This window comes from Rhipicephalus microplus, chromosome 4, assembly GCF_043290135.1.
Source record: "Rhipicephalus microplus isolate Deutch F79 chromosome 4, USDA_Rmic, whole genome shotgun sequence".
Lineage (NCBI taxonomy): Eukaryota > Metazoa > Arthropoda > Arachnida > Ixodida > Ixodidae > Rhipicephalus > Rhipicephalus microplus.
Window position 1 is genome coordinate 151,214,315 of NC_134703.1, and position 22,901 is coordinate 151,237,215.

Here is a 22,901-nt window from a genome sequence, read left to right on the forward strand (position 1 = left end):
TGTTTGAACTCATTGTTCATATGTTATGTTATTCCCATTACAAAAATTACTCTTAATCTACACAAACTCTCACCCTCGGCAAATGTGCATGACGTAAATGTGCAATGTGCGTCACACTTTCTGAAGGGACAAACGCACCCTGTTGACTTCTTTTGCGCACAAAAATGATGTGATACGTAACAATTGAATCACAAGTGATAAATCTAATGATTTCAAGATATTTTTAAGGTACATTCGATCATCATTAGACCATTATGCACTTCAACAATCAATCAACTGAATTAGCACAGAGAATGTGCTCTCATTGTTACAGAGCTTGTCATCGCCAGCTTTGGCATGTGATAGCTTACTGCAATTAAAGAGACAATTAAGTCACACATCGGGCCCCGCCGCGGTGGTCTAGTGGCTAAGGTACTCGGCTGCAGACCCGCAGGTCGCGGGTTCAAATCCCGGCTGCGGCGGCTGCATTTTCGATGGAGGCGGAAATGTCGTAGGCCCGTGTGCTCAGATTTGGGTGCACGTTAAGAACCCCAGGTGGTCAAAATTTCCGGAGCCCTCCACTACGGCGTCTCCCATAATCATATGGTGGTTTTGGGACGTTAAACCCCGCAAATCAATCAAGTCACACATTGGAACGCTTGTCTATCAGTATGCTTATCTAGTGTACGTCCTGTTCACGCTTCTCCAGTCAAAAAGTGGCTTTAGCCCAGCACACTCACCGCTACGTATAACTATGTGCCAGTTATTGCGTGTGCCAGCTAATCTGAGTTTTCACTGCCAAGTGCGCGTGCAGCGCTTGTGAGTTAGCATGCACAACACCTGGCAAGCAGTCAGGACGGCTATGAAATTTGTAAGCAGAAGAGCAAAGGTAAACTGTGCCATCTCGTGTCAAAGTTCTGCACTCACTGCGAATGATTTCATCGGTTTCGACAATGGCCACGACGATCGCATTTCAAAGATGCAAAATACTAGAGGCTTGTGTACTGTACGATGTCAGTACGCATCAAAGAATACCACATGGTCAAAATTTCCGGAGACCTCCACTACGTGCACAACATACATATCACAATTTTGGCGCATAAAACCCCAGATATTATTACTATCGCTGCAAACAACTGTTGCCAAGAGATAAGCACTGTAAGTTCTTCATCCGTTGAGCGATATTACTCGCAATAAAAATATTCACTAGAACAGTTGCAATGCTCAAAGTGCACCAAGATATTTACACACTATTGCCTTGTACAATGCTTGCTTTGGGAAATTTAAAAGATATTTTACAACAGGAAATTGCAAAAAAAGACATAGAAAGTCAGAAAAAGAAGACTGCAAGAAATAACTTCACAAGAATGCCAGAATGCTGACGAGTTAGTCGACGTAGTTCTCGTTTTGTACAATGCAATGAGAATTTGTCACAGGTTACCAGACAGTGTCGTCGTTTTTGTTTTGCGCGAAAATAAAAAAGCTCAGTAGAACTGCCTTCTGCTCGTCGACTGATGACAAGATCTACCAGTACAGTTCAATTATCTTTTGAAGTTTTGCACGCAATACCAGACCTGCCAAGTACTGGGACACAGAATTAGGAAGACCCTGCCTGGGGGGGCAGGGTCTTCCTTCAGAATCAGAATCCTGCAGAATCAGAATCTTCCACTTCAGAATCCTGCAGCAGAGGTTCCCAGAAACCCAACTTATGAGAGTCTTTAGACATGCGCACAACTTCTTGATAATTTTACCGTGCAGTGCCACAGAGATGCATTCTGAGTTGTCACGAATGGTCGGTACGTTGGAAGAACGCCTTCACCGATTGTCGTAACGCATGAAATTTCCCACGAGGATTCCCTCCAGTTCAGTAAAAACAATAAATGCATGCATATTCAATAAAGCCTTTCATTTCAAGCACAGATGTGAATTTTTCTCTGAAACTCTTCTGCCTCCATCTTGAATTTCAGTCTGGACTGAGCAAGCCCTTCTTTCCCCACTCCCCTTTATAAATATTGTCCAATTATCTTCCACCACAGGAAAAGGGGGGAGGGGCACCTGCTCTGGATCTCACAGTACTTTAAAAGATGGGAGATTAATAGACATCTGCAGTTTCATCACCTTATTGATTCGATCATGGTCTATGGATGCCATCTTCAGTCGTCATGTACTTCCCGCACCTCTTAGTACGTTTCTATTACATAAATTGATCATTTGATACGTAATCAATCACTTATTCAATGTGATAAAGGAAAAGTAACAAGGTTACTTTTTCACGGTAACTACAACTGTAACACGATTACTTTTATTGGCTTAGGTAACTGTAACCCTAACGCTGTTAATGGTAACTTTTATTGGTAACATGCCTATGACTGGATAGAACTCAAGCACTGGTATACTGTGTTCTGTGTTTCCTCCTCTGACATTCTTCCTCACAACACAACAGCTAGCTTTGAATGAAGGAAAGAAGCGTTAACTTTACCAGCTTATTTCCTTTGTCAAACACAATATTAATGAGAAGTAACAGATAATGACACCATTGTCTGTTAGTTCTCATTAACAGCTAGCATTGCATTTTATGTTGCTCTTTTATCCCGTCCGAGTTCCCTTCTTTGCAGTCTTGTCGCTATAAGCCTGGGAAAATGTCCATGACAAGACCGATCTTGAAGCTTTTACCCTCTGTGGCTTTGGAAGATTGACATGGCCCTCCTAGACACAGCACCGTCAAATGTCTGGTGTTACGCGATGTAGAGGCTGTGAAACCTGTGGCATAATAATGTCTGATGGTACTGCATGACGCAGAGGCTTTGAAACTTTTGAAAGAGCCCCAGGCTGTTGTTTTTTCTACTTTTTCGTGCTTTTTCAAGATTTTTCTTTTCAGTTTGCAAATATAGATATGTTGAAGAGGGTGTTATAAACATGTCCAGGAAGGTAACGAAATGATATTGGAAAACCACTGCACCTCTGAATGCAGTTGGTATCGGATGGACAACAGTGAGCAGACACACGAGGTCTCGCTTGTTTTCGTATGGGTGACAGAGCTGTGGTTTAACAAGCATAACATACGAGGCTGCCGATAAAGTTCACAACCTACGTGATGACAGTGGCACGCGACATAAGTTTGCTGAGGTGATAAGAAGAAACGGGTTCTGCGGCTTATCAGCGGAAAAGCACATCTCCAACTTTACAATAAGCACGAGATAGAGCGATAAGAGGCTCGTGATACAGAGCAAAGGCCTCCCCAGACCAAACAAGAAATAAAATTGCATAAAGATCTTGGCATTTCACACGAAGATGTGATGTGTTTCACACGAGTGTAAAATTTTATAGCAGAAATAATCAATAGCGCCCTACAAAAAAAAAACATAGAACTGAACCAGTTATGAGCAAATGGCAAAGGCCGCGAACATGCATAATACTTTCTCCTGATTACTCGTGCAAATACACAGCTTCCTCTTATCTTTCCTACTCTTTCTTCATGTTCTGATTACGTTCCACAGCAGGTTTCAGCCAGCCTGTGTTGAAATCGAAAGTGTAAAAAGCCTATCTCAAGCCAGGAAGCTGTGGGCTTGGAGCACCATGTGATATGCATGGCTTTGTCTGCATCACAGGTCAGAGAAGTGTTTGTATGTGTGTGTGAAGCTTCACATTGGTAAAAGGCAATGACTCTAACAAAGGGCAGTCAAACATGGAAGTAAAAGATTACCAAGATTTTCCAAGTAAAAGATTACCAGGCATTTCTTATTCATTTCTTCTCACTTGTGATATCTTGCACATTAACCATAAAATACGTTATTATAAAAACTGTGCTGGGAATGAGACACCAAAGTAGAAGTAGACAGGACAAATGCAGAGAAAATGATTTACTCTGGTGTTTCATCCCCAGTACAGGTTAAGTTCTCATCAAAATCACTCACCAACTAGCCCCACAAAGCATGGTCCATATCGATAAAAGCCTGTCATCCTAATCTTAAAATGATTGTTAAACATAACAATGAGCTAACAGCTGGGTAGACCAGCCACATCACCTGACTGAGAAAACTAGTATAAGCCAGTATGCTGACGTTTGTATTCACATACAGCAATTAACTGGCAAGACCTCAGGGCTTACAAAAGGATTGATTGATATGTGGGGTTTAACGTCCCAAAACCACCATATGATTATGAGAGACGCCGTAGTGGGGGGCTCCGGAAATTTCGATCACCCGGGGTTCTTTAACGTGCGCCCAAATCTGAGTATACGGGCCTACAACATTTCCGCCTCCATCAGAAATGCAGCCGCCGCAGCCGGGATTTGAACCCGCGACCTGCGGGTCAGCAGCCGAGTACCTTAGCCACTAGACCACCGCGGCGGGGCCATCTTACAAAAGGAGACTTCACTTTTATAGCTATATCTGTCAAGGTTCTCGGTTTTGTTTTTCTTTCCTTTATGTTTTCAAGTTTTCAGAGAAACTTTTCACCTTTACTAAAGACTGCTAAGAATTGTAAATTTGCTTCAAAAAGTGTCATTCCTCAATGTGCAAGCTGAATTACGCTCTATATCTTCATTTTTTTTATACGACTTTCATTGTTGCACTGTTTAAATTCAATGGGCTTTTTGTCACATAATGCAAAAACAGCTTCATACAAACAATACACAAGTCATACAAATGCAGTAGCATCAAATCATCGAGAATCGTAACACCCACGCTAAATTTACATTTACATCACTTAAGAAGTCTTTGTTTAAGAGTGCCTTAAGCAACTGCTTCCGTTAAAACATTAACGTGTCCCCCATTAGTCTTGCTCAAAAACAGAGATATCCGAGACTGGGTGACAGCACATACATATATGTACCATGACAAAAAAGTGGTCCCAAGTAAGGCTTATCTGCACTGGAAACTTCTAAGGGTTGCACAATGGTTTATGACAGACAAACAACAAATGACTCAAAGCGATTCACTCTTTGCCACAGCGAAAGTCCTTACTGTCAGGACGCCATCCGCAACTGCTTGCTTTAGCCGACACATCACGCAACAAGAAAACATCCCATTTCTGCATGTCCCATTGGCTGGCTGATTCTGTGACTGCAGTCGCCTGACTGAAAAATTGAGCGGCAAGCAACTAAGCCAAAGCATTTGGTCTCCGACCAAAGCAATCATTTGCGACTGCTTTCTATGCGACCAACTTATCCGCGTGACCACTTATAGTGAGGAACACTACGAATGATTTAGAAAATTAACAAACCAAACCTTGAAAGATGCGCACACACGAATAGAAAATTTTGATGAACACACACACACACAGAAAAAATTTCTCTCCTCATGTATGCATCTTCAAGGAATTGTTTGTCAATTTGCCAAACTATGTACCTACAGGCCCTTTTACAGTATGAATGAGTGCTATAAAGAGAGAACTGTGGCATACCTTCAGTAGTTCCCCTTCGTTCAGGCTCCAGAAAGCCTTGAGGAAGTCCAGGGACGCGTTCTGAGTGACATCTACAATGTGATTGGCCCTTGCCTCTGGGTTCAAGGTGTACTTGCCGCAGTTGATGAGCGAGGCGGCAGCGTGGGCAAGCGCCCCTCCCGACTGGCGGTACTGGTCGCTAAACGAAGCCATGACTATGTTGAGCCCGGTGATGATGCGGCGCATGGACTCGCAGAACTGAAAGGAATCAACATGCACCATTTCATAAAACTGCACAATGTAGTTAGCATTCATAATGAGCGGCTGATGCGATGTGTAAGCATTGATATGAGTTCTGTTCCAATGGCATTTTTCGAGTATTAAGGCTCATAATAAAGATGTCCTTCTGCTCATTTTTCTCGATCTCACTTTGTATTCAAGTTTGGACAGCAACCAATCATACGTGTTTCATATGTTGTATTTATGACTTGATTGTTGAAGAAAATAGAACAGTGCAAGAGACATCACGAAACACAATATGAATGTGTTGTTTCTATCAAGTGTGATGAAAAAAAGTAACTTGAGAAGTAAACTTGCAGGGACATTGTAGAAGCATTGTAGCAACATGCTTCCGCGAATTGCAGTAGTATAAACGACTAGCACTGCATGTTTCGTGGGTTCGCATTTTTGAACAGGCAGGAAAAAAAAAACATTTCTTCTGAAACCTACCGGCGCACACACTGTGAGAAAAGATGTTATCAGTAACGAAAGCAATTGTCTCACATAAAAGCCGGCCAGTCTTCCATAGAAGCCGACTTGAGGAAGAGAACCGTACTCTTCTAACAGTTCCTTGATGCTCAGTTTTTCGCCGACAAACAAATCGCCCACCGTTCCAACGTCGAGCATTCGGCGTAAAAACTGGGCGCTCACTTGCATTCCAGCAACCACGCTGAGGTGGGCCTCGAGTTCTTTCTGGTAAAACTCCGACCTGAAGAACATTGAGTCCCTGCTGGCCACAACATGCCGGCAGAGCTTGATGCATATGGGGAGAAATCTGTTCACTATGATCAGACACGTCCTGTATCCGTTGCCGGGCGTCTCGGCGTCGAAATCGTAGAGGTGGGCCTGGCGGGCGATGAGCGCGCAGTCGTCACGAAGTTGCATGACCGCGTCGTGAAGATCGCCGAACTGGTTGGAGAAGCGTTGCCCGAGGTCGGACTGCGCGCTCTCGAAGAAATCCACATTGTCTTCGATGAGCGAAAGCAGCTCCGAGCATTTTCCTTCGTCCATTGTCGTCAATGCGAACGAGCGTTCGCTCGGCGGCTGATCATTTGCGCGTCGTATTGCGAAACTCGAGAACTCCGGTGCGTGTTATCGGGGCCGAACGTCAGAACAGCTGAGCAAGCTTTTCTTTCGGAATCTTCAAAGTTGAGAAAGCGGATCTGATGATGAAGGCCAGACTTTCAGACATCCCAGTCACCGATGACGCATACGAGTGAGAAAAAAAAATAAGAAAAACTTCACTTTGAACTTTGAGGGAACTAATGCATTAGGCGGTCACCAGCACTGTTTACATTCTCACGCATTCCGAGACATTAGCAGGTTTGGCCACGGCATCATGAACCTCCGCAGATCGAACTTCAACATCCGCCTGCACGAGAAAAACAAAGGCAACTGAACGCCTCTCTCCGGCCACCGGTAACGCAAGGAGGCAAGCGGATAACGAAACAGAACAAAAATAAGAAAAACAAAGAGCACGAGTGGCCTAAACTTACAAGCAAAAAGGAATAAACTACACAAACAAAAGCAGCTAACACCGCGTGCCCTCTGGCGTTAATGATCAACATATCCTGATGGATTGCCCGCGACTCGGAGCGAGGGACCTACCCAAGATAAACCTGGCGGAATATCTGGGTCTCCCAGATGATCCCGTCGACACCCGAGTCGAACACACCGAGAGTGCCAAGCGACGTCTAAAACTCTGGGACAGACTGTGCTGGCAGGTGGACAAACACCCCGACAGTGTCCAGCGCAACGAAGGGCCGACAGAAAATATCTAAACGACGCCGACGCCACTGGATAGACTTGGCCGAGGGCATGACCTACTACACTCCTGACCTGCCCAGAGAGCACCTCTTCCAGCGCCCACGTTCTAGTTCATACCTTCTGCCGCTAGGGCCGTAACTTAGGAGCACTGTGGCGCTAGTCAGCACCTGTTCGCTGACGTCAGCTTGAGTGTTCGTGGTCATATTTCGGCCAACAGAGCACTCATATTGCGTAATTATTATGCACTAATGAAAAATAATTTTGAAACAAATATTTCAAAAGTCATTCACAAATTCTTTGCAATTAAATGGACGCAACATCACATATGCTGTCCTACACTATGTAAGTCTACGGATTCTCGCATTTGTCCACCAGTGTGCAATAAATTTTTCGTCACACTGAACAGCTTACTTGACCAGTCATCTAAGTGAAAAAATAGTCACATATATGCCGGCTGTTCATCACGGAATGCAGCCGTTCTTACTCTAGCGCCGTCCAAACAGCCGTAAAGTAGCAGACGAACAGGTTATAGGTAGCGCCACCTACGGCGAGCGATTGAACGAGAGCGGGGACACGCGCTCCCATAGGAACCCCGCTATCTGAACAGGTCAGGAGTGTAGTAGGTCATGGCCGAGGGCACGTTTCCCCTGGTGGCGAAACGGGCAATTTACTACCAGACCTTTCTTTCTTCGAACAGTAAAGTGGAAAACGTGTGAGTGCGTGTTCGCGTGAAGTGCGTGTAAAACACAAAATGTTTTTTTTTTTTTTGACGGTGGCGCGGCAAGCGCCTGACTGGTGATGTGTGTGTGCGTGTGTATGGATGTGCGTTGAAGCGCACAACTTTGTCCTGTGGCGCTGCTGGCGCCTGCCCTGTGCCAAAAGGGATTAGGAGCACCTACTTACTTACTAGGCGTATTTTACTCGCTGGTAGCTTTCGCACGACATTCGCGCTATGTGAACGCGTATACGCTTTTTATAATACACCCAAAAAGTATAATAATCTCGGAGTGGTTTACTCGCGACTGCGCATATAAAGCGGTATGTATCACGTTTACGTCAGAACAACAACAAACGTCAGCTGTGTCGGTTCTAAACACTGCGCGAAGCGCAACGCGAGGTGGAAAGATATCGGAAAGGTTGGTAGTGGCGTGCTTTATAGCTAGCACTTTGTTACCGTAGCGGCAGCGGCAGGAGCCGAAACGTTGCGAGAGCGAAGCGTATTTGAGTGGTTAAGTTCATCCGTACCCGCGGACATATAGTGCGTTTGATTTAAAATAGTGCTTGGCTCCTCGTATCTGTAGGCTTAACCTTGCGAAAAATGGCAGTCGTGTGTGGGGGGAGCCTCTTATTTTCATCTGACGAGTTATGCGCGTGTGCCATCTAGCATACGCAGAAGAGCCGGTAATCATTTTGTTTGTGCTGGTAACTATCTCGGACTTGACTGGTCTACGCAGTAGGTGTGTTGTGTTCGGGTCCCTTGCTGGCGTTACGTAGATTTGCTCGCATGTTTAATACAAAACATGTTCGTCAGAAACCTACAGATAAGTGCAGTGCGATTAACGCAAGGACGCACGCGGGTGGTAAAGGCGTCTCTGCACAAATAAAAGTGTTGTTATATATAAAGTTCACAATATCGGCGTGCCACTTCTTCCGATCTTCCATATGTCATAGATTAAGGTATCAATAAAATACTCTCGACGGGCGAGTTGTGTCGTTCTTAGCTGTTATTACGTAGGTTTACGAAGCTTACTTCGAGAGCATTTACGTGGTGTTTGGCGTGCATAATAGATGAATACTAATTGCTGCATTCATCGTGTTTTTTGCGATAGCAGTGGGCTTGCACTTAAGCAGTGCGATGCATCAGTGAGCTTTTCAGTGTACGTACTCGTAGTAAATTGCCACTTCTTAAGCGGTCACCTTGTGAGAGTACCCTGAACTCTGGATGGCTTGTCCAAAGGCTACTGGAGTCACAGAGCCTGCTTCCAGAAAAACAAAAACAAAAAAATATATTGAGCATCACTCAACAGTTTATTACCTACAGCCCATTTTCTTCTTAACTTAACCATCTCACCTTCTTCGTGTAAACAGCTGTGTCAGTCGTGGCTTTCTATCAATTGAGAAAGTTTGCACTAGTGCACCCGTTCTGTTAAATGTTTCCTTTGTTTCCTGACCATGGCGGCCGCATTTCTATGGAAGTAAAATGCCGACATCTGTAGACTGGATTCCTAGTTCTAAGTGGGCGTTCAAAAAAAAAAAAAAAACAGGTGGTCAAAACTAATTTCAAGTGTCACCTGCAACAGCTGGGCTCGTAATCATACCTCAGAGTTTAATTTTGAAATGTTTTGTTCCCCTAGATGAAACATATTGGCGGAACTGCTAAGAAGAACTCGCTGTGAAGATGAGTGCTGACAGTGGTGCAAGTGGTGATGTGGCTCTCGGCTCGGAGGCTGACGCCGACGAACGGCCTAAGGATAGCAAGAGCCCAGGGGATGTGGACGGGAAATTGATGAGGAAAGATGACAGCGGCATCGGTAGTGAGCCAGCTGATGACCGGCCTGAAGGGCCTGCCCGTGTGTCTAACGGAGGGCAGGAGAGCCCAGACTCGGGAAACCAGGACTGTGCTGAGGCAGGGGCCTCGGAGCCTCAGGAGGCTGCTGGCACAGCCGAGAAAAGGCCTACAACAGAAACGGAGGACGACAGCGACGGTAAGCATCAAGCTTGCGGGAACGAATGGGCCGCTGTGAATTGCTGGGCTATATATATGGTACTTGTGCGATTCTGCTGCACCATTTTACCATATTCAGTGTCTGTGTGCTTTGAGTCATCGATTCTCCCTTTATCTATGTCTCTCTCTCTCTCGAGTCATCGACCAATTTGTCCTCACACTGCATTTCATTGGCCTCCTGCTTAGCTCGCTGGGTAGGTGACCATCAAGGTGTCAGTCTCGGCTTATAGATGGCTTTCACTGATGTCGCTGAAGCAGTATATTCGGAGCACCAACATTGTCGGATGCTGTGAACTTTGTGATGCATGTTAGTGTTAACAGTACATCACATGCTGCTTCCTTTGCTATTCATGCTCAGAGGCCCAGTAACAGTCCAGTGACGTCGTCACACTGAAGCAGGTTAATTGCTGCAATATTATACTGCCTCCAGCTGCCAAATTGAAGCCATGTTGTGTGTCCGTGACGTCGCATGCAAGCTATCAATACTGAAGTCACATCGCCACTTTTAATTGTAGTTGGGCCTGACCGGGACTGAATTTCTTAATTATGAGTAGCTCTTTTACGTTGCGTACAAAAAAAAAAGCCAATCGCTGTTAAGCAGCTTGGGCCTGATCAGGCTTTATTGTGATCAGCAGTACATCTTGAGGCACCGCTGTTATAATCCCAGTCCGAGACAAATTTTTCATCAGCTTCGAAGCTTTTTGTGTGTGAAATCCATCTGTATTTTTTTGTAGCTACGTATATTTTCTCTATATGCATGCCTTAGTGTGTGTATGTATGCAAGCATATGGACCAGTCACTTGCACTCGTTAGTGTTTTCTGCGTCTTTGGCTAGTTTGCATGCAACCATTTTTTTTTTGCAAGTTGAAGTTAGATATATCGAATTTGAACAGGATAACTACAGATTTTCATACTCAGGTAATTCAGCATGGAAAATATTTTATATATGGAAGGTATGTTCGAGAATATTTTACAATTGCTCTACATAGGCGATTCAACATATCTAGGTCTGATATATGTGTTTGACTATACAGGCTCGTCCACTCCCGTGTGCTCAGATTTGGGCGCACGTTAAAGAATTCCAGGTGGTCGAAATTTCCGGAGCCCTCCACTACGGCGTCTCTCATAATCATATGGTGGTTTTGGGACGTTAAACCCCACATATCAATCAATCAAGGCTCGTCCACTCTTAGGATGAATATGGCTTAGCATGGCTGTGCTCTGCAAAGTGCCAGTTGCAAAGAAGAATGCTACTCTTGATGTATTACACCAAAGCAAGAGCAGTGCTGTTGCAGACGACACAAAGTATCTGCTGTTGGACTGCATGCGACTCCGCCACATCGTTTTGATGTGCAGCCATACTACATGGACTGGCACTCTGCGGAGCTCAGCTACACTGAGCCGTGCTCGCCCTCTAAGTGTGCGGCACTGTGCATCGAAACAGAAAGTTGAAAGACTGAGGCATTGAGATTAAAACCTCTGGGCTCTCCTCCTTCCCATCTATCAAGACTACGTGTATGAGCAAACACAGCAGTGCTTGCAGAATACTGAACCACCAGATACTCATAGTAGCGTCCCTTAAGGACGCTTTGTTTAGCCGCATATACAGACACCTTATGTGTTTTACACATGCTGAACAAGGGTTCTTGCTGAAAGGTGTCAAGAGGCACAATGCCCACAAATATACTGCTATCAAAAATTTATGCTCGCAATGAAGCAGTGTAAATTTAGTCACTGCAGTATATACTAGCTCACCATTGCTCGAGCTTAGTTGTAATTTAGCAATGCTGCTGTGGCCACTGACATTCATACCTCTGGCTTGTAGTCCCCAAACGCCCAGAAGATTGTGGACAATCCAAAGCTCTCCTTTGTAACCCAAAACCGTTTGAGCGCTGCATGTGCATCTTCGTTTCTTTTGTCTTTGTGCGAAGTTTGCGCTAAAACCAGGGGCTTCTAATGATAAACTACAAGCCCACTGGGCCACCTCTGCCACCTTTCAGCCTGGCAGCAATGTGCAGATTGTTCTCGTGCATTTGTCATTCCTCCTGAGCTTGGTTATTTTGATCACTTTGCTCAAGCTGGTGTCTTCTTATTTTTCTAGGCTTTCCAGAGGAGAAGAAGCAAAAAACCGAGGAGAAGAAAACGCGCAGGCTACTCAATCTGCTTGGCCGAACGCGACGGTCGGGTTCGGCATCCGAGGACACCACCACCAGTGGTGACACGACCAGAGAAGGTGGAAGCAGCAGTTTCTTCACCGAGGACTCCGATGACAACATCTCCGTAAACAGTGATGACACCTTCCACATGGTGCAAGATGACCGAGAGGAGGTACGATTGCGGGGTTTTATCATCATTTGCGCATGTGCAGAAGTGGAATCTTTAAGCAGTCATCGAGTTAACTGTAAAATAATACAGGTCATCATAATGTATTATTATCCTAAGTAAGCTCTAAAATGTAGGTGCATTCGGTTGCAAGTCGATGGCTCATTAATTGAGCTAACGCACTTATACTCAGCAATGATACAGTAGCTTGTCGGTTCACCCTGAATGATCTTCCTTGCAATGTTGGCAAAATGAAGCTCTGTGAGATTAAAAGGACATCTACAGTTGTCTCACTCAACTGCATTAGTAATGAACCCCGGTGAGTGGCAAACTGCCCTTTTTGCTCCTGCCGAATCTGAATGGCTGCAGGCATGTAGCTCATGGTTTGTGGGTTGTTGGAGCAGTATTTAAGCTGGCAAATAGGTCTGTAGAAGTATGTGTCCTATAAATACTAGTGAAAGCCCATTTCTGAATTCATGTTATCGACTTTGTTCAAAAACATACTCCTTTGTGGCCCGAAATCATTTACCCACTTTCCATTCATTCCGTTCACAATTAAAAAAAAAAAAAAAGCCAAGTTTCAGTGAACTAATTTTGCTTACTCTTTTGGGAATGGCATATAAGACAGTGAAAAAACATGCACGAGTCAACCTCTGAAGAGCTTGTCCACAGTGCCCAATAATGGACTGTCGTGGCCATGTTGCATTATTGATAGGGGTCCAACAATGTGTCAAAAGTATGAGTGTGTTGGTCCTATTTCATATGAGCCTCAAAATGAAGTCAGTTATCTTGAGAAACTCATTAACAGTCATATCAACAAGACATTGCTATATCTGCCCACAACTCTTCTGTTCATATTTTGTATAGTTGGCCAATAAATTTAGCACAATAGATGTAATACAGCTTGTACTTTGTAATGGCACTATATTTTACCATTAAGTACTAATTGCTATTTGTTAAAAGTGGCTTACGAATGACAGACGATTAGATGAGCAGTTCGAGTGATACATGTAAAAATAGAAGTCAGGTGAATGTTAGGGATCATTGCAGATAAATCTTCATTGCGGCATTTTTTTTTTGTATTTTCTGATAAACTTCCTAAATAATGAGACTTCATAATTTCGCTTGTATGAGTCATGATTTCGTTACATCACTTATGCGCCCTGCCGCTGTGGTCTAGGGGCTAAGGTACTCGGCTGCTGACCCGCAGGTCGCGGGTTCGAATCCCGGCTGCGGCAGCTGCATTTCCGATGGAGGCGGAAATGTTGTAGGCCCGTGTGCTCAGATTTGGGTGCACGTTAAAGAACCTCAGGTGGTCGAAATTTCCGGAGCCCTCCACTACGGCATCTCTCATAATCATATGGAAGTTTTGGGACGTTAAACCCCACATATCATCAATCATCACTTATGCTACTTTAGGTTCAGAAAGCCTACTTCACGTGTACTTTATGTGGATTCACGTTTCCATTGTAACAATAAAGTAACGTAAAGTGAAGTTCCATTGCATTCGCCTGTATACCAAGAAGCATGCAGATGCTTTGAGAAAATGCTGTAAAAGATGTCCCCGCACATTTATTACAGTGTGCCATTGTCAAGCACATACTGCCAACACTTTTTTTAAGGGCAGAGCTTCTTATGGCTGGCTTGTGAGTCCCCCATTGTTGTAGTGTATAACCTGTGGCACATACCCGCATACCAGTAGCACATATCCGCATGTCCACATGTTACGAAAAACGTAGCACCTGCATACCAGTAGCACATATCTGCACGTCCACATGTTACGAAAAACGTAGCACGACGTCGTTATCACGCTCTCAGTGTTAACAAAGCTCTGACAGCAGAAATGTGGTACATGCTCTCGTTTAGTCCTTGGATTGTCCGCTGGATGGCAAAGCTTGTGTATGATGAATATATGATAAAAAGAAGCGAGATGGCGGTACTTGAAGTGTTCACTAGATGGACGGATACCCTGGCGGACAGGCAGACAGACAGACACACGGACGGACGAATGGATGCACGCACAGGTGGATGACAAAGGGGCATGTACAGGCGGATGTAAGCACGGACGGATCGACGGACGCTTCGCCGCTCTCATCATCATTCATTCCGTGGATATGCTGTGATTTTTTCCTTTGATGAGTAGTAGTTTACTTGACTTAGCTGGAGCAGCTACCCCATGTCCTTTGTGCTAAACATTGCTTCCAAGGGCATCGACTGCTTCAACAACTTCTCATTACTTGAAGCCTCCATCTTCTCCTTTTTTGTGCATTTTAGTAATCCTCCAAGCTCACATCAACTTTTTTGTTCTTTTTTGTACACGTAGGATGACGCTGAGAGCTTACAGGGCAACTACGACCCAACGCCCAACACCCCTGCGCCCGCGTACAAGTGGCTGGTCTGGGAAGCTCTTACTCGGCGCGAGTACGGTCGGAAGGGGGCCGCTTCGCACGTGGATAAGTTTCGCTTGGACTGTTATGGCAGCCGGCGCATAGTGGAGCGGCTGGAGCTCATGTACAAGATGCACGCCCACGACGGTTGCGTCAATGCACTGCACTTCAACTCGACGGGCACCCGGCTGGCCAGTGGATCGGACGACCTGAGCGTCGTCATCTGGGACTGGGCCACGGGCGAGCCCGTGCTCAAGTACGACAGTGGTCACCGGAGCAATGTGTTTCAGGTGCGCGAAGAGGGTGTGTTTGCTGTGGTGAAATCTTTCCTCTCTCTCTGTCTGTTTTTTTTTGGTCTGTGTGTGTGAGTGTGAAAGACATGGCAGTGCAACCTTATCTACCATTGCTTCTCTGTCTTTCATGCACGATACCCAATAACATTCCAGCGACGATGTTGTCATGCATAAATTGGTTAATCACCGCATGATTACATCTAAGCTGTCATGTTGAAGCCATGTTATGTGTGCGTGACGTGCGAGCTATCAATATTACTCCGAGGAACAGGTGTCCCACAGGTGCAATATAGCGGTGTAAGAGGTTTGTTACACCATCCTACACTAAAACGGCATTTTGTGGCAAGAATTTCTGGCATGGAGAAAACCTCAAGTATGTTTCCATAGTAAAGCAGTAAGCAAAATTCAGCACATTCAGGCGGCCCAGCACCTAAATGTGCTGGGCCGCCGATGTTGTACGGGACCATGTTTGAGCACACACCGCTTTGCAGAAATGCAAGCAGCTCACTGTTGGAAGTTTAGCATTGCGGGTCGCAGACACCGGGAATCCCCTGTCGTATTTATGCTAACATGCGCACGGTACAGAAAACGCAGCGCTGTTCTAGCCATACTGCACACTTTTAAGAGAAAGCTCCTCATCGCCGCGTTAATCCTATCGGCTACTAGCTGTATCTATGCATTGTGTGGAGCGAAGTTGGCGTATTATACAGCAAGTGGATCGGCAGTCACGGTGTGCGCAGAGTAAGCTTAGCGCTGCGTGGAATTAGCCAGTATATGATTTGGCTCTCTGCGATGCTGCCTCGTTTCAAAACAACTGGGTCAGTCTTCGCTTAGAAGCTGACCGCGGAACAGGTGTATCACGGACATCCCATTATGCCTGTTTTGTGTGTTGAACTGGTGGTTCATGCATAGTCGATTTAGTGCGTAGTTATGCTGCTATTCCCGGCAGGTACGTATTAATGAGGTTTCACTGTATCTGGTAATGTATCTTGTTATGTACAGCATAGACTGCTTATAGTGTAAGTTGCTAGAGTAGCCAATATAGTTACTGTAAGCAGTAGTACACTATAAACAGAGCAAAGTTTTGCAACTGCTGCACTTGTGCTAAACATGGCGGAATAGGCCGCGACACAATTCCGACCAACTAGGTATTCGACTTGGGGGTTGATTTGCATCCACTTAAACTAATGCATGGTTAAGGGTTAACATCTGCAGACCTGCACCACCGGCTTACAGGGAAAAAAAAACTATACAATCGATCCCGGATATATCGAAATCGAAGGAGATTGCGAAATAGTTCGATATATCGAGAATTCGAAATACAAAATATGCATATTTAAGGCCTATATTGAAGAATTTCTGGCTTCTGAAATCTTACAAGAGGTAAGATAACGATTCGCTCAAAAACAAGGTGCAAACTGCAGGTTACCACACTTTATTTAGTTCGTAAACTTGTCTTGCATCTTGCGCACTGTCAAGTTCCAGTCATCCTTAATATCATTGAAGCTTTTCAAATGAGCGAACTTAGCTCCTTTGGCCACAACCTTGGTTGACGCAGAACGCCGATGCAAGCTTTGTAGCGCGGCAAAAGCTTGGTTAGCGGCGGCAGTGAAGGCGTTTGCATATTCATCGTACACGCATGAGTACACCTCCGCGGCACCAGCAGCCAAAATCTCAGCATCGATGCAGTCCGAAACAGCAACATCGTCATCTGTACCGCTGAAGTTGCTACTGTCCGAGATGGTGCCTAGAAATACTGATAAGCCGCAGAGTTCACTGAGGCATCGTACACCGTTGTTAGCGGTCATGAAGCACTCGAAGTCATCACCTCGCCTGCAAGGAACATTCACAACATCGTTTTACTTGACGTTGCTCCAAGCGCCAGTCATAATTTTTATCCCTATGTGCAAGTCAGCGTTCAGTTAGTCTCGAATGAGGATTTATTAGGAACGAGGCGAGAACTGCACAAGATCACAAGGCGCAAAAGATGCAACGCCGAGTTCGTTCGAGTTCTCACCATTGACATGTTGGCGATATCGATGTCACTATGGCTTTGTAGCTGGCAGAAGCTGCTTTTAGCGGCTTTGATGCGAAAATATTTTTTAAAAAAGCGTAGCCTCCGAGACACGTGTTTTGAAACCGAAAACACTAAAAATACGTAACAAGTAGCACATCTCAAGGGCCATGCTTTTCAGGCTTACATGCCATTGCGTGCTAACAACGAGGAAGGGAATGCGAACCACATGCGAACATTGCACTGAGATCACCGAGTCACTTCTCATTCTCATTTCGGTGCCCTCGGCAATCGAGACCTGCCGATCGGGCATCAAATGTCCAGATGTAGCAAGTGCCGCGCAATGAACCAGATCAGGGCGATGTAATAACACCCCTTTTTTTTGTTGTTGTTGCCTGCGCGCGAAAAAGGATTAGAACTTGTTAAAACGAGGCCTAAAATTCATCAATATTTGCTAAGAAAAATGCACTTTCTGGACTTCGGTGCGGCACAGCGTTGGATATAGCGGATGTCCCGCTGTGCAAGAGGTCGATATACGTGTGCACTGGTCCCATACTTTTGCATGGGAAGTTCAAGGGGATTTTTCAACTGTTTGATATAGCCAATAATTCAATATATCTGAGTTTGATATATCTGGGATTGACTGTAGCTGAAAGTCACTAACGTTTGAGGCCCTCCTCATTTATGTAGACTTCGCCTTGGTACCACACTCCACACATACTAAATGCTAAGCAGCGATTAAACTCCACGACGTGCTGTCGTGTGTGCAGCGTCAAAAACAGCGGCGATCGTGAACTCAAGTATTCAATGTGCACGCCTTTGTTTTTGTTGATGTAAGTCCTAATGCAGCTACAGTCAAACCCACTTATAACGATCCCAGATGTTACGACCTATCGGTTTTAATGATCATATTTTGGTGCACTTACGATCTTCTGTGCTACTTATTGAAACTGTGTCCACACACAGTGAACATTTTTCAAAGCCTGCTACTTTTACAATGAACACTTCTGACATGTTCGTGGTAAATATAGGGCTCATACGAAGCAGAAAAAAAATTCAAACAGGCAATCTAAAGCATGTGAGAGGTGCGCGTTTGTGAAGCCCGCTGCATTTTACTTACAATGAAGATATTGTAGACCATGGGGAGCACCGCATACAGATTTCCGACGCCGCATACGAGATCACTCACTTTTTATGCATTTTTTCACTGTCAGAATGGCAGTAAGGGAACAAGAAATTTTTTAAATGAGAATGATCAATCAATGATAAGACTTCCATGCAATTGCGGCGGTGCCTTAACCGATAATTATCAGAAAATAGCAAAGGCGAGGCAGTTGGTTGGTTCATTGCGAAACTTTATTGTGGTACTGCAAGGCGGGCTACTCCCACATCAGTTCTGTTAGGCCAGCCAAGTGGGCTGCTCTGCAGACCTGCTGTACGGCCCAAAGTTGGTCAGCCAGGAGGGAGCTGCATAGGGCCATTTTCACTCATTGCCGACAACCCTATCATAGTCATCTGCAGGCATCTGCTCGGCTGAGCTTGTTTACATTGCGTAGAGTGTCGGCGACACAAGCACGCGAGGCCGTTTTCGCATAGCTTGCAAAATGCATGTCTTCATCGTTTTGAACTAAAAGACTTCTCGCCGCAGCTGAACACTATGCGGAGTGAAGCATGTACGAAGATCGCACAAACACGCACCTACATTAAACTGTAAACAGCCTGAAATGAGATGAGTAAGTGATATGCTGTACGCAACAAGCCAGGGATAATTGGTTTCACGTGGTGGTTTCGAGCTTCAAGGGAAACATCATTATGCACGTGGCTTAATTCACTCGTGAGCACACAGTGGACGTCGCTTAACGCACACAAAGGCCTAACTTGTCATCGGATGGGTTTGTTAGCACTTTTTATATAAAAATACAAAAAAAGAGAAATGGCTTGATTGATTTTATTTAAGGGAGATTCCATATACAATGAACTACTCATATGAACGATCCTAAAAAGAAAAAACATTCGTGGACACATTCAGTGGCTTCTTAGCGGATAGTTCGCAAGTCAGCCCATTCATATGCATAGCTCAAAGACACTGGGAAGCTGATACATATAAGACCACATTTCACAGCACTTTCGAAAAGTACATTATAAATGGGTTTGAATGTTGTGGAAAATAATTCGTTGGTTGTCATCAAACGGCCGCTAGCGGCGCAGTAACCTTGCCCGACTCTGAGATCGTGTGCAGAGGAGGTCGCCATCATGAGCTAAACCAAGAGCAGTATGCGTAAAATGAAGTTTCAATTTGCGGCAACTATCTTGCAAGGGTAAACCAAGCTCATCAATCTGGTGGCGCAGGGCAGAGCGCGATTGTGTTCTAAAGCATTATAATATGTGTTGGAATCAAGGTATCACATGCAATAGCTGCATGCTGTGACTGTGCAGCTATTTTTTTAGCAGAAAACCAAAAAGTCATGGTGATAATGTGCACTTGAAAGTGCATAGCTCGTACTTTTATAGCGTGCATGAAATAAGTGGCTGGAGTAAAGTGCATAAAAGTTTTCTGGGTTGCCTAGGTATCTGCTCCCCCTTGTAATACCACACCAGTGTTGTACAGAACGGCATTCCAGGGAATAATGTTCCACGGTCTAGTTTTTTCTGGGAGAAATGAAGGACTGCCACTGTTATATTCAGGATAGGTGGAACTGTAACGGAAACTTGTTACGATTACGCAGGAATGGCTGCAGGAACAGCATTCCTTCTAAAAACGTTTCACTGCATTGAACAGGCGCACGCACGCAATTCATGTGGCTCCGACTTCAGGACTACTTCGCCTGAAATTGCATGCAGAGACTTCATGTGATCGATTCACCTCCTTTTAACAAGGGGATATGCAGAAAACGAAAATTTGAAGTGCCGACCTTGCAGCAATACCACTTCTCCGACTGCGCGTCAACCCACTATGCCACCACAAACGCACGATGGTGCCGTCTAAAACGAATACCGATTAACGGCAACGGACCCCCTAATTTTTACCATTACACTACAGTTACCATTACACTACAGTTAACATTACACTACAGTTACGGACCCCCTACTGTTGTCATAGCTCTGCAGTGACAAGCCCCCTCACTTTGACAGTAGTACTGTGCTGACGAGCTCGTCACCGTAGTCGCAGCCTTTTCGTTTTTTCTTTCTTGGTATTTATTCAATATAGGCATGGCACTTTTAAGAAATTCAGTACAAACAGAAAACTATCATGTTCGTACTGCTTCTCTCGCAACCTAACGGCGAACACATGCACTAAACGATTCGCAATATTCTCTAGTACGAATGCATCAAGTGACGGGCATTTCCAATTATACACTAAAACGGTAATATGGATAAACACCATTCTGGCCGACTTTCCATTCACTCATATGCATCTTTTAGGTGAGAGATTATCGTAATTAAGTGGGATGTTGAAGAAATCATTGGCGATGCGCTTTTTTGCAACATGCGCACATGCTAGAAGAGCATAACATAACCTTGTGTAGTGTAGAAGTTGAGAAAGGGAAGGGGGGTATGGACAAGGGTAAATGTGAAGGGGAGAACAAGTAGAGACAGACAGAGAGTATGAAATGGTTGAAAAGAACAGAAAGTGAAAACAAAAGAGAGAAGGCAGAAGGTGAAATGAGGACTACAGACTGTGAGATATAGGGAAGGCAAAATGTATGAAGAAAGAAAAGTAGAATGATAGGGAAGAAGGAGAGAAAACAAAGTATACAGAGAAAGAAATGTACAGAAATATGTTCCCTGACTGCCAGCAGGGCACTATGCTAAATTTCCTATGTGTATCATTCTGTACATTATTTTCTACTGAGAATGAATCGGCACTCTTCAAATGCCTAAGTGCTGTCCCTTTTGATGTGCTTTCTTGCACAAGAAATTTAATTTTAATGGTGCATTGGTCAAGATTTGTATTTAAATATCTGGAGGCTGGAGCGCAGAATCTTGAGTGAAGTTCATGAAAAATCGAAATGTGACAGCACAATCTGCATTCCACTCGTCGTAATGGTGTATCGCATAGTAATGACAGGAAAACCAGAATGGATTGTGCCTAATTCGGTTTACCATCGCGTGTGACCCCTGTTAGTCATGGGCAGGAGGGGGTTCTAACGAGGTGATAGATGTTGGCCACTAATGCTTCAGCTTCACATGTTCCGGCTTACATGTGCTGCTATGGAGCAACAGTGGGGAATAGAACAACTTCATAACATCGAGGAATTCGTTGTACGAAAGGTTTGTTACAGGCAGGTTCAACTGTAATTCCAATGCAAATCTTGTAATTATTGTACAGTCAATTGTGATATATTTCTCCATGCTGTTTTCATGCAATAGTTAACTGCAGCAAGCATTCCTTAAAAAGTACAAAAATTTTTTTTTTCTATATTCCTGCCAAAATGCCCCACATTCATTGTATCGTAGAGAATGGTGCTCGCTTCACCTAAGCGAACATTTTCAGGAAAATATTTTATGAACTTTGCCACTGCCTCACTGCTCCGTGTAGTGCTGAGCAAAGGAGAAGGTGCACGCTTTGCCAGTAACCATGTCCCCCAAACCCTCCCTCTCATCTGCCATGCCCACCTCTTGCCCGGCATGCTAGCAAGTTCTCTGTCAATCCGTGTACTAAGACGTGCCTTCTCTCTACTCCAAATCGTACCACCCATGGGCCTCGCTTTGATCTTATCTCATTTCAACCTTGTACGGTCCTGCATACATGTGGACTATATCGTTTACATTACTGGTTTATTGTTCAGCTACTTACACTACAGAACCATGTAGAAACTGGAGCTTGTTGATGCATTATCTTCATCGTGAGTGATATCGTGGTACAGAGTACAGTTATCCGAACTGGAAGCTTGAGTGGCATTGTGCTGGATAGCTGCGGCATTGTTTTGATAGCTACCCACATTATTGACCATGATATACGCATGGGGCAGTGCCAGTCAAGTCACAGGGTAATGGGTCGTCGGTGGCCTCTCATTGATATTGCATCTGTGAAACAATGCGGGAGGTACGGATTGCTGTGCGCTGCTGCAGTAGTACCAATTGTACAGTCCAGGCAAATAACCATTGCTGTTGTCGTAATCTTTTGTACAATGTTGGTGCATTGAGGCATCCCGCATAGTGAATACTTCTGGTACGAGTGCAAGACGCAGTTGATGTGTTGTTGAGATTACATGATGGCAAACATTTTAGCTCTTGCAGAAAGTGAATTTTTTCATTCAGCCAGGGGTTGAACCCAGACTGAGATAGTAGAGGGGCAAATGTTAACCCTGATACAATGTATTGGTGCATCTCCATCTGCACGTGTATACTTGTGTATACTTGCTTACTGTATTTTTTACCTCCTATGAGACTAAATTTTACTTCATGCAATTGTATAATTGTTTGGCACTCTTTACCTTTCAGTTTAGACTTGTGGCGTTTTCGGCTTTCTTGCAGCTTGAAGTGCAGCTTGAAGCACAGTGGTCACAGAGGCACATGCAGACTCTGCTTTTCAGCATGATGTGTGTTCTGGCTGACAAATTTTTTTTTTCTGACTCCTGTTTGATGGAAATTCTGCTCTACTGCTGGTGCACCAGAAGAATCCAGCAGCTGTCACTTCACATAGGGGGGAATCTATCTGCAGTAAGCAGTGATGCTCTAGCGCGGTATGTGTAATGGTACTAGTGTCACTGTACAAATTAACTTAATGAAAAAATATTGGTGCATTTTAT

General features: G+C 44.6%; 2 protein-coding genes across 6 annotated transcripts in view; one reads left to right on the forward strand and one right to left on the reverse strand.

The window, feature by feature from the left end:
* Nucleotides 1-6,915, reverse strand: part of Hsl (hormone-sensitive lipase) — a 31,118-nt gene extending 24,203 nt beyond the window's left edge. Inside the window, exons 1-2 of one of the 2 annotated variants that reach the window (XM_037423492.2) lie at nt 6,145-6,915; nt 5,383-5,619 (exon numbers count right to left, since the gene is read on the reverse strand). In XM_037423492.2, the coding sequence (XP_037279389.2) occupies nt 5,383-5,619; nt 6,145-6,651 (744 nt within the window). In that variant the 5' untranslated portion in view covers nt 6,652-6,915. Of the gene's footprint in view, nt 1-5,382; nt 5,620-6,090 lie in introns of both variants that reach the window. The other variant, XM_075893750.1, reaches the window with a different exon arrangement.
* A 1,393-nt stretch (nt 6,916-8,308) lies between these two features.
* LOC119172411 (DDB1- and CUL4-associated factor 8) overlaps nt 8,309-22,901 on the forward strand; it is a 48,571-nt gene continuing 33,978 nt past the window's right edge. For 2 of the 4 annotated variants that reach the window (XM_037423494.2, XM_075893751.1), the window contains exons 1-4: nt 8,309-8,445; nt 9,762-10,112; nt 12,234-12,460; nt 14,778-15,131. In XM_037423494.2, the coding sequence (XP_037279391.2) occupies nt 9,806-10,112; nt 12,234-12,460; nt 14,778-15,131 (888 nt within the window). In that variant the 5' untranslated portion in view covers nt 8,309-8,445; nt 9,762-9,805. Of the gene's footprint in view, nt 8,544-8,748; nt 8,865-9,761; nt 10,113-12,233; nt 12,461-14,777; nt 15,132-22,901 lie in introns of those variants that run through there. The other 2 variants (XM_037423493.2, XM_037423495.2) reach the window with 2 other exon arrangements.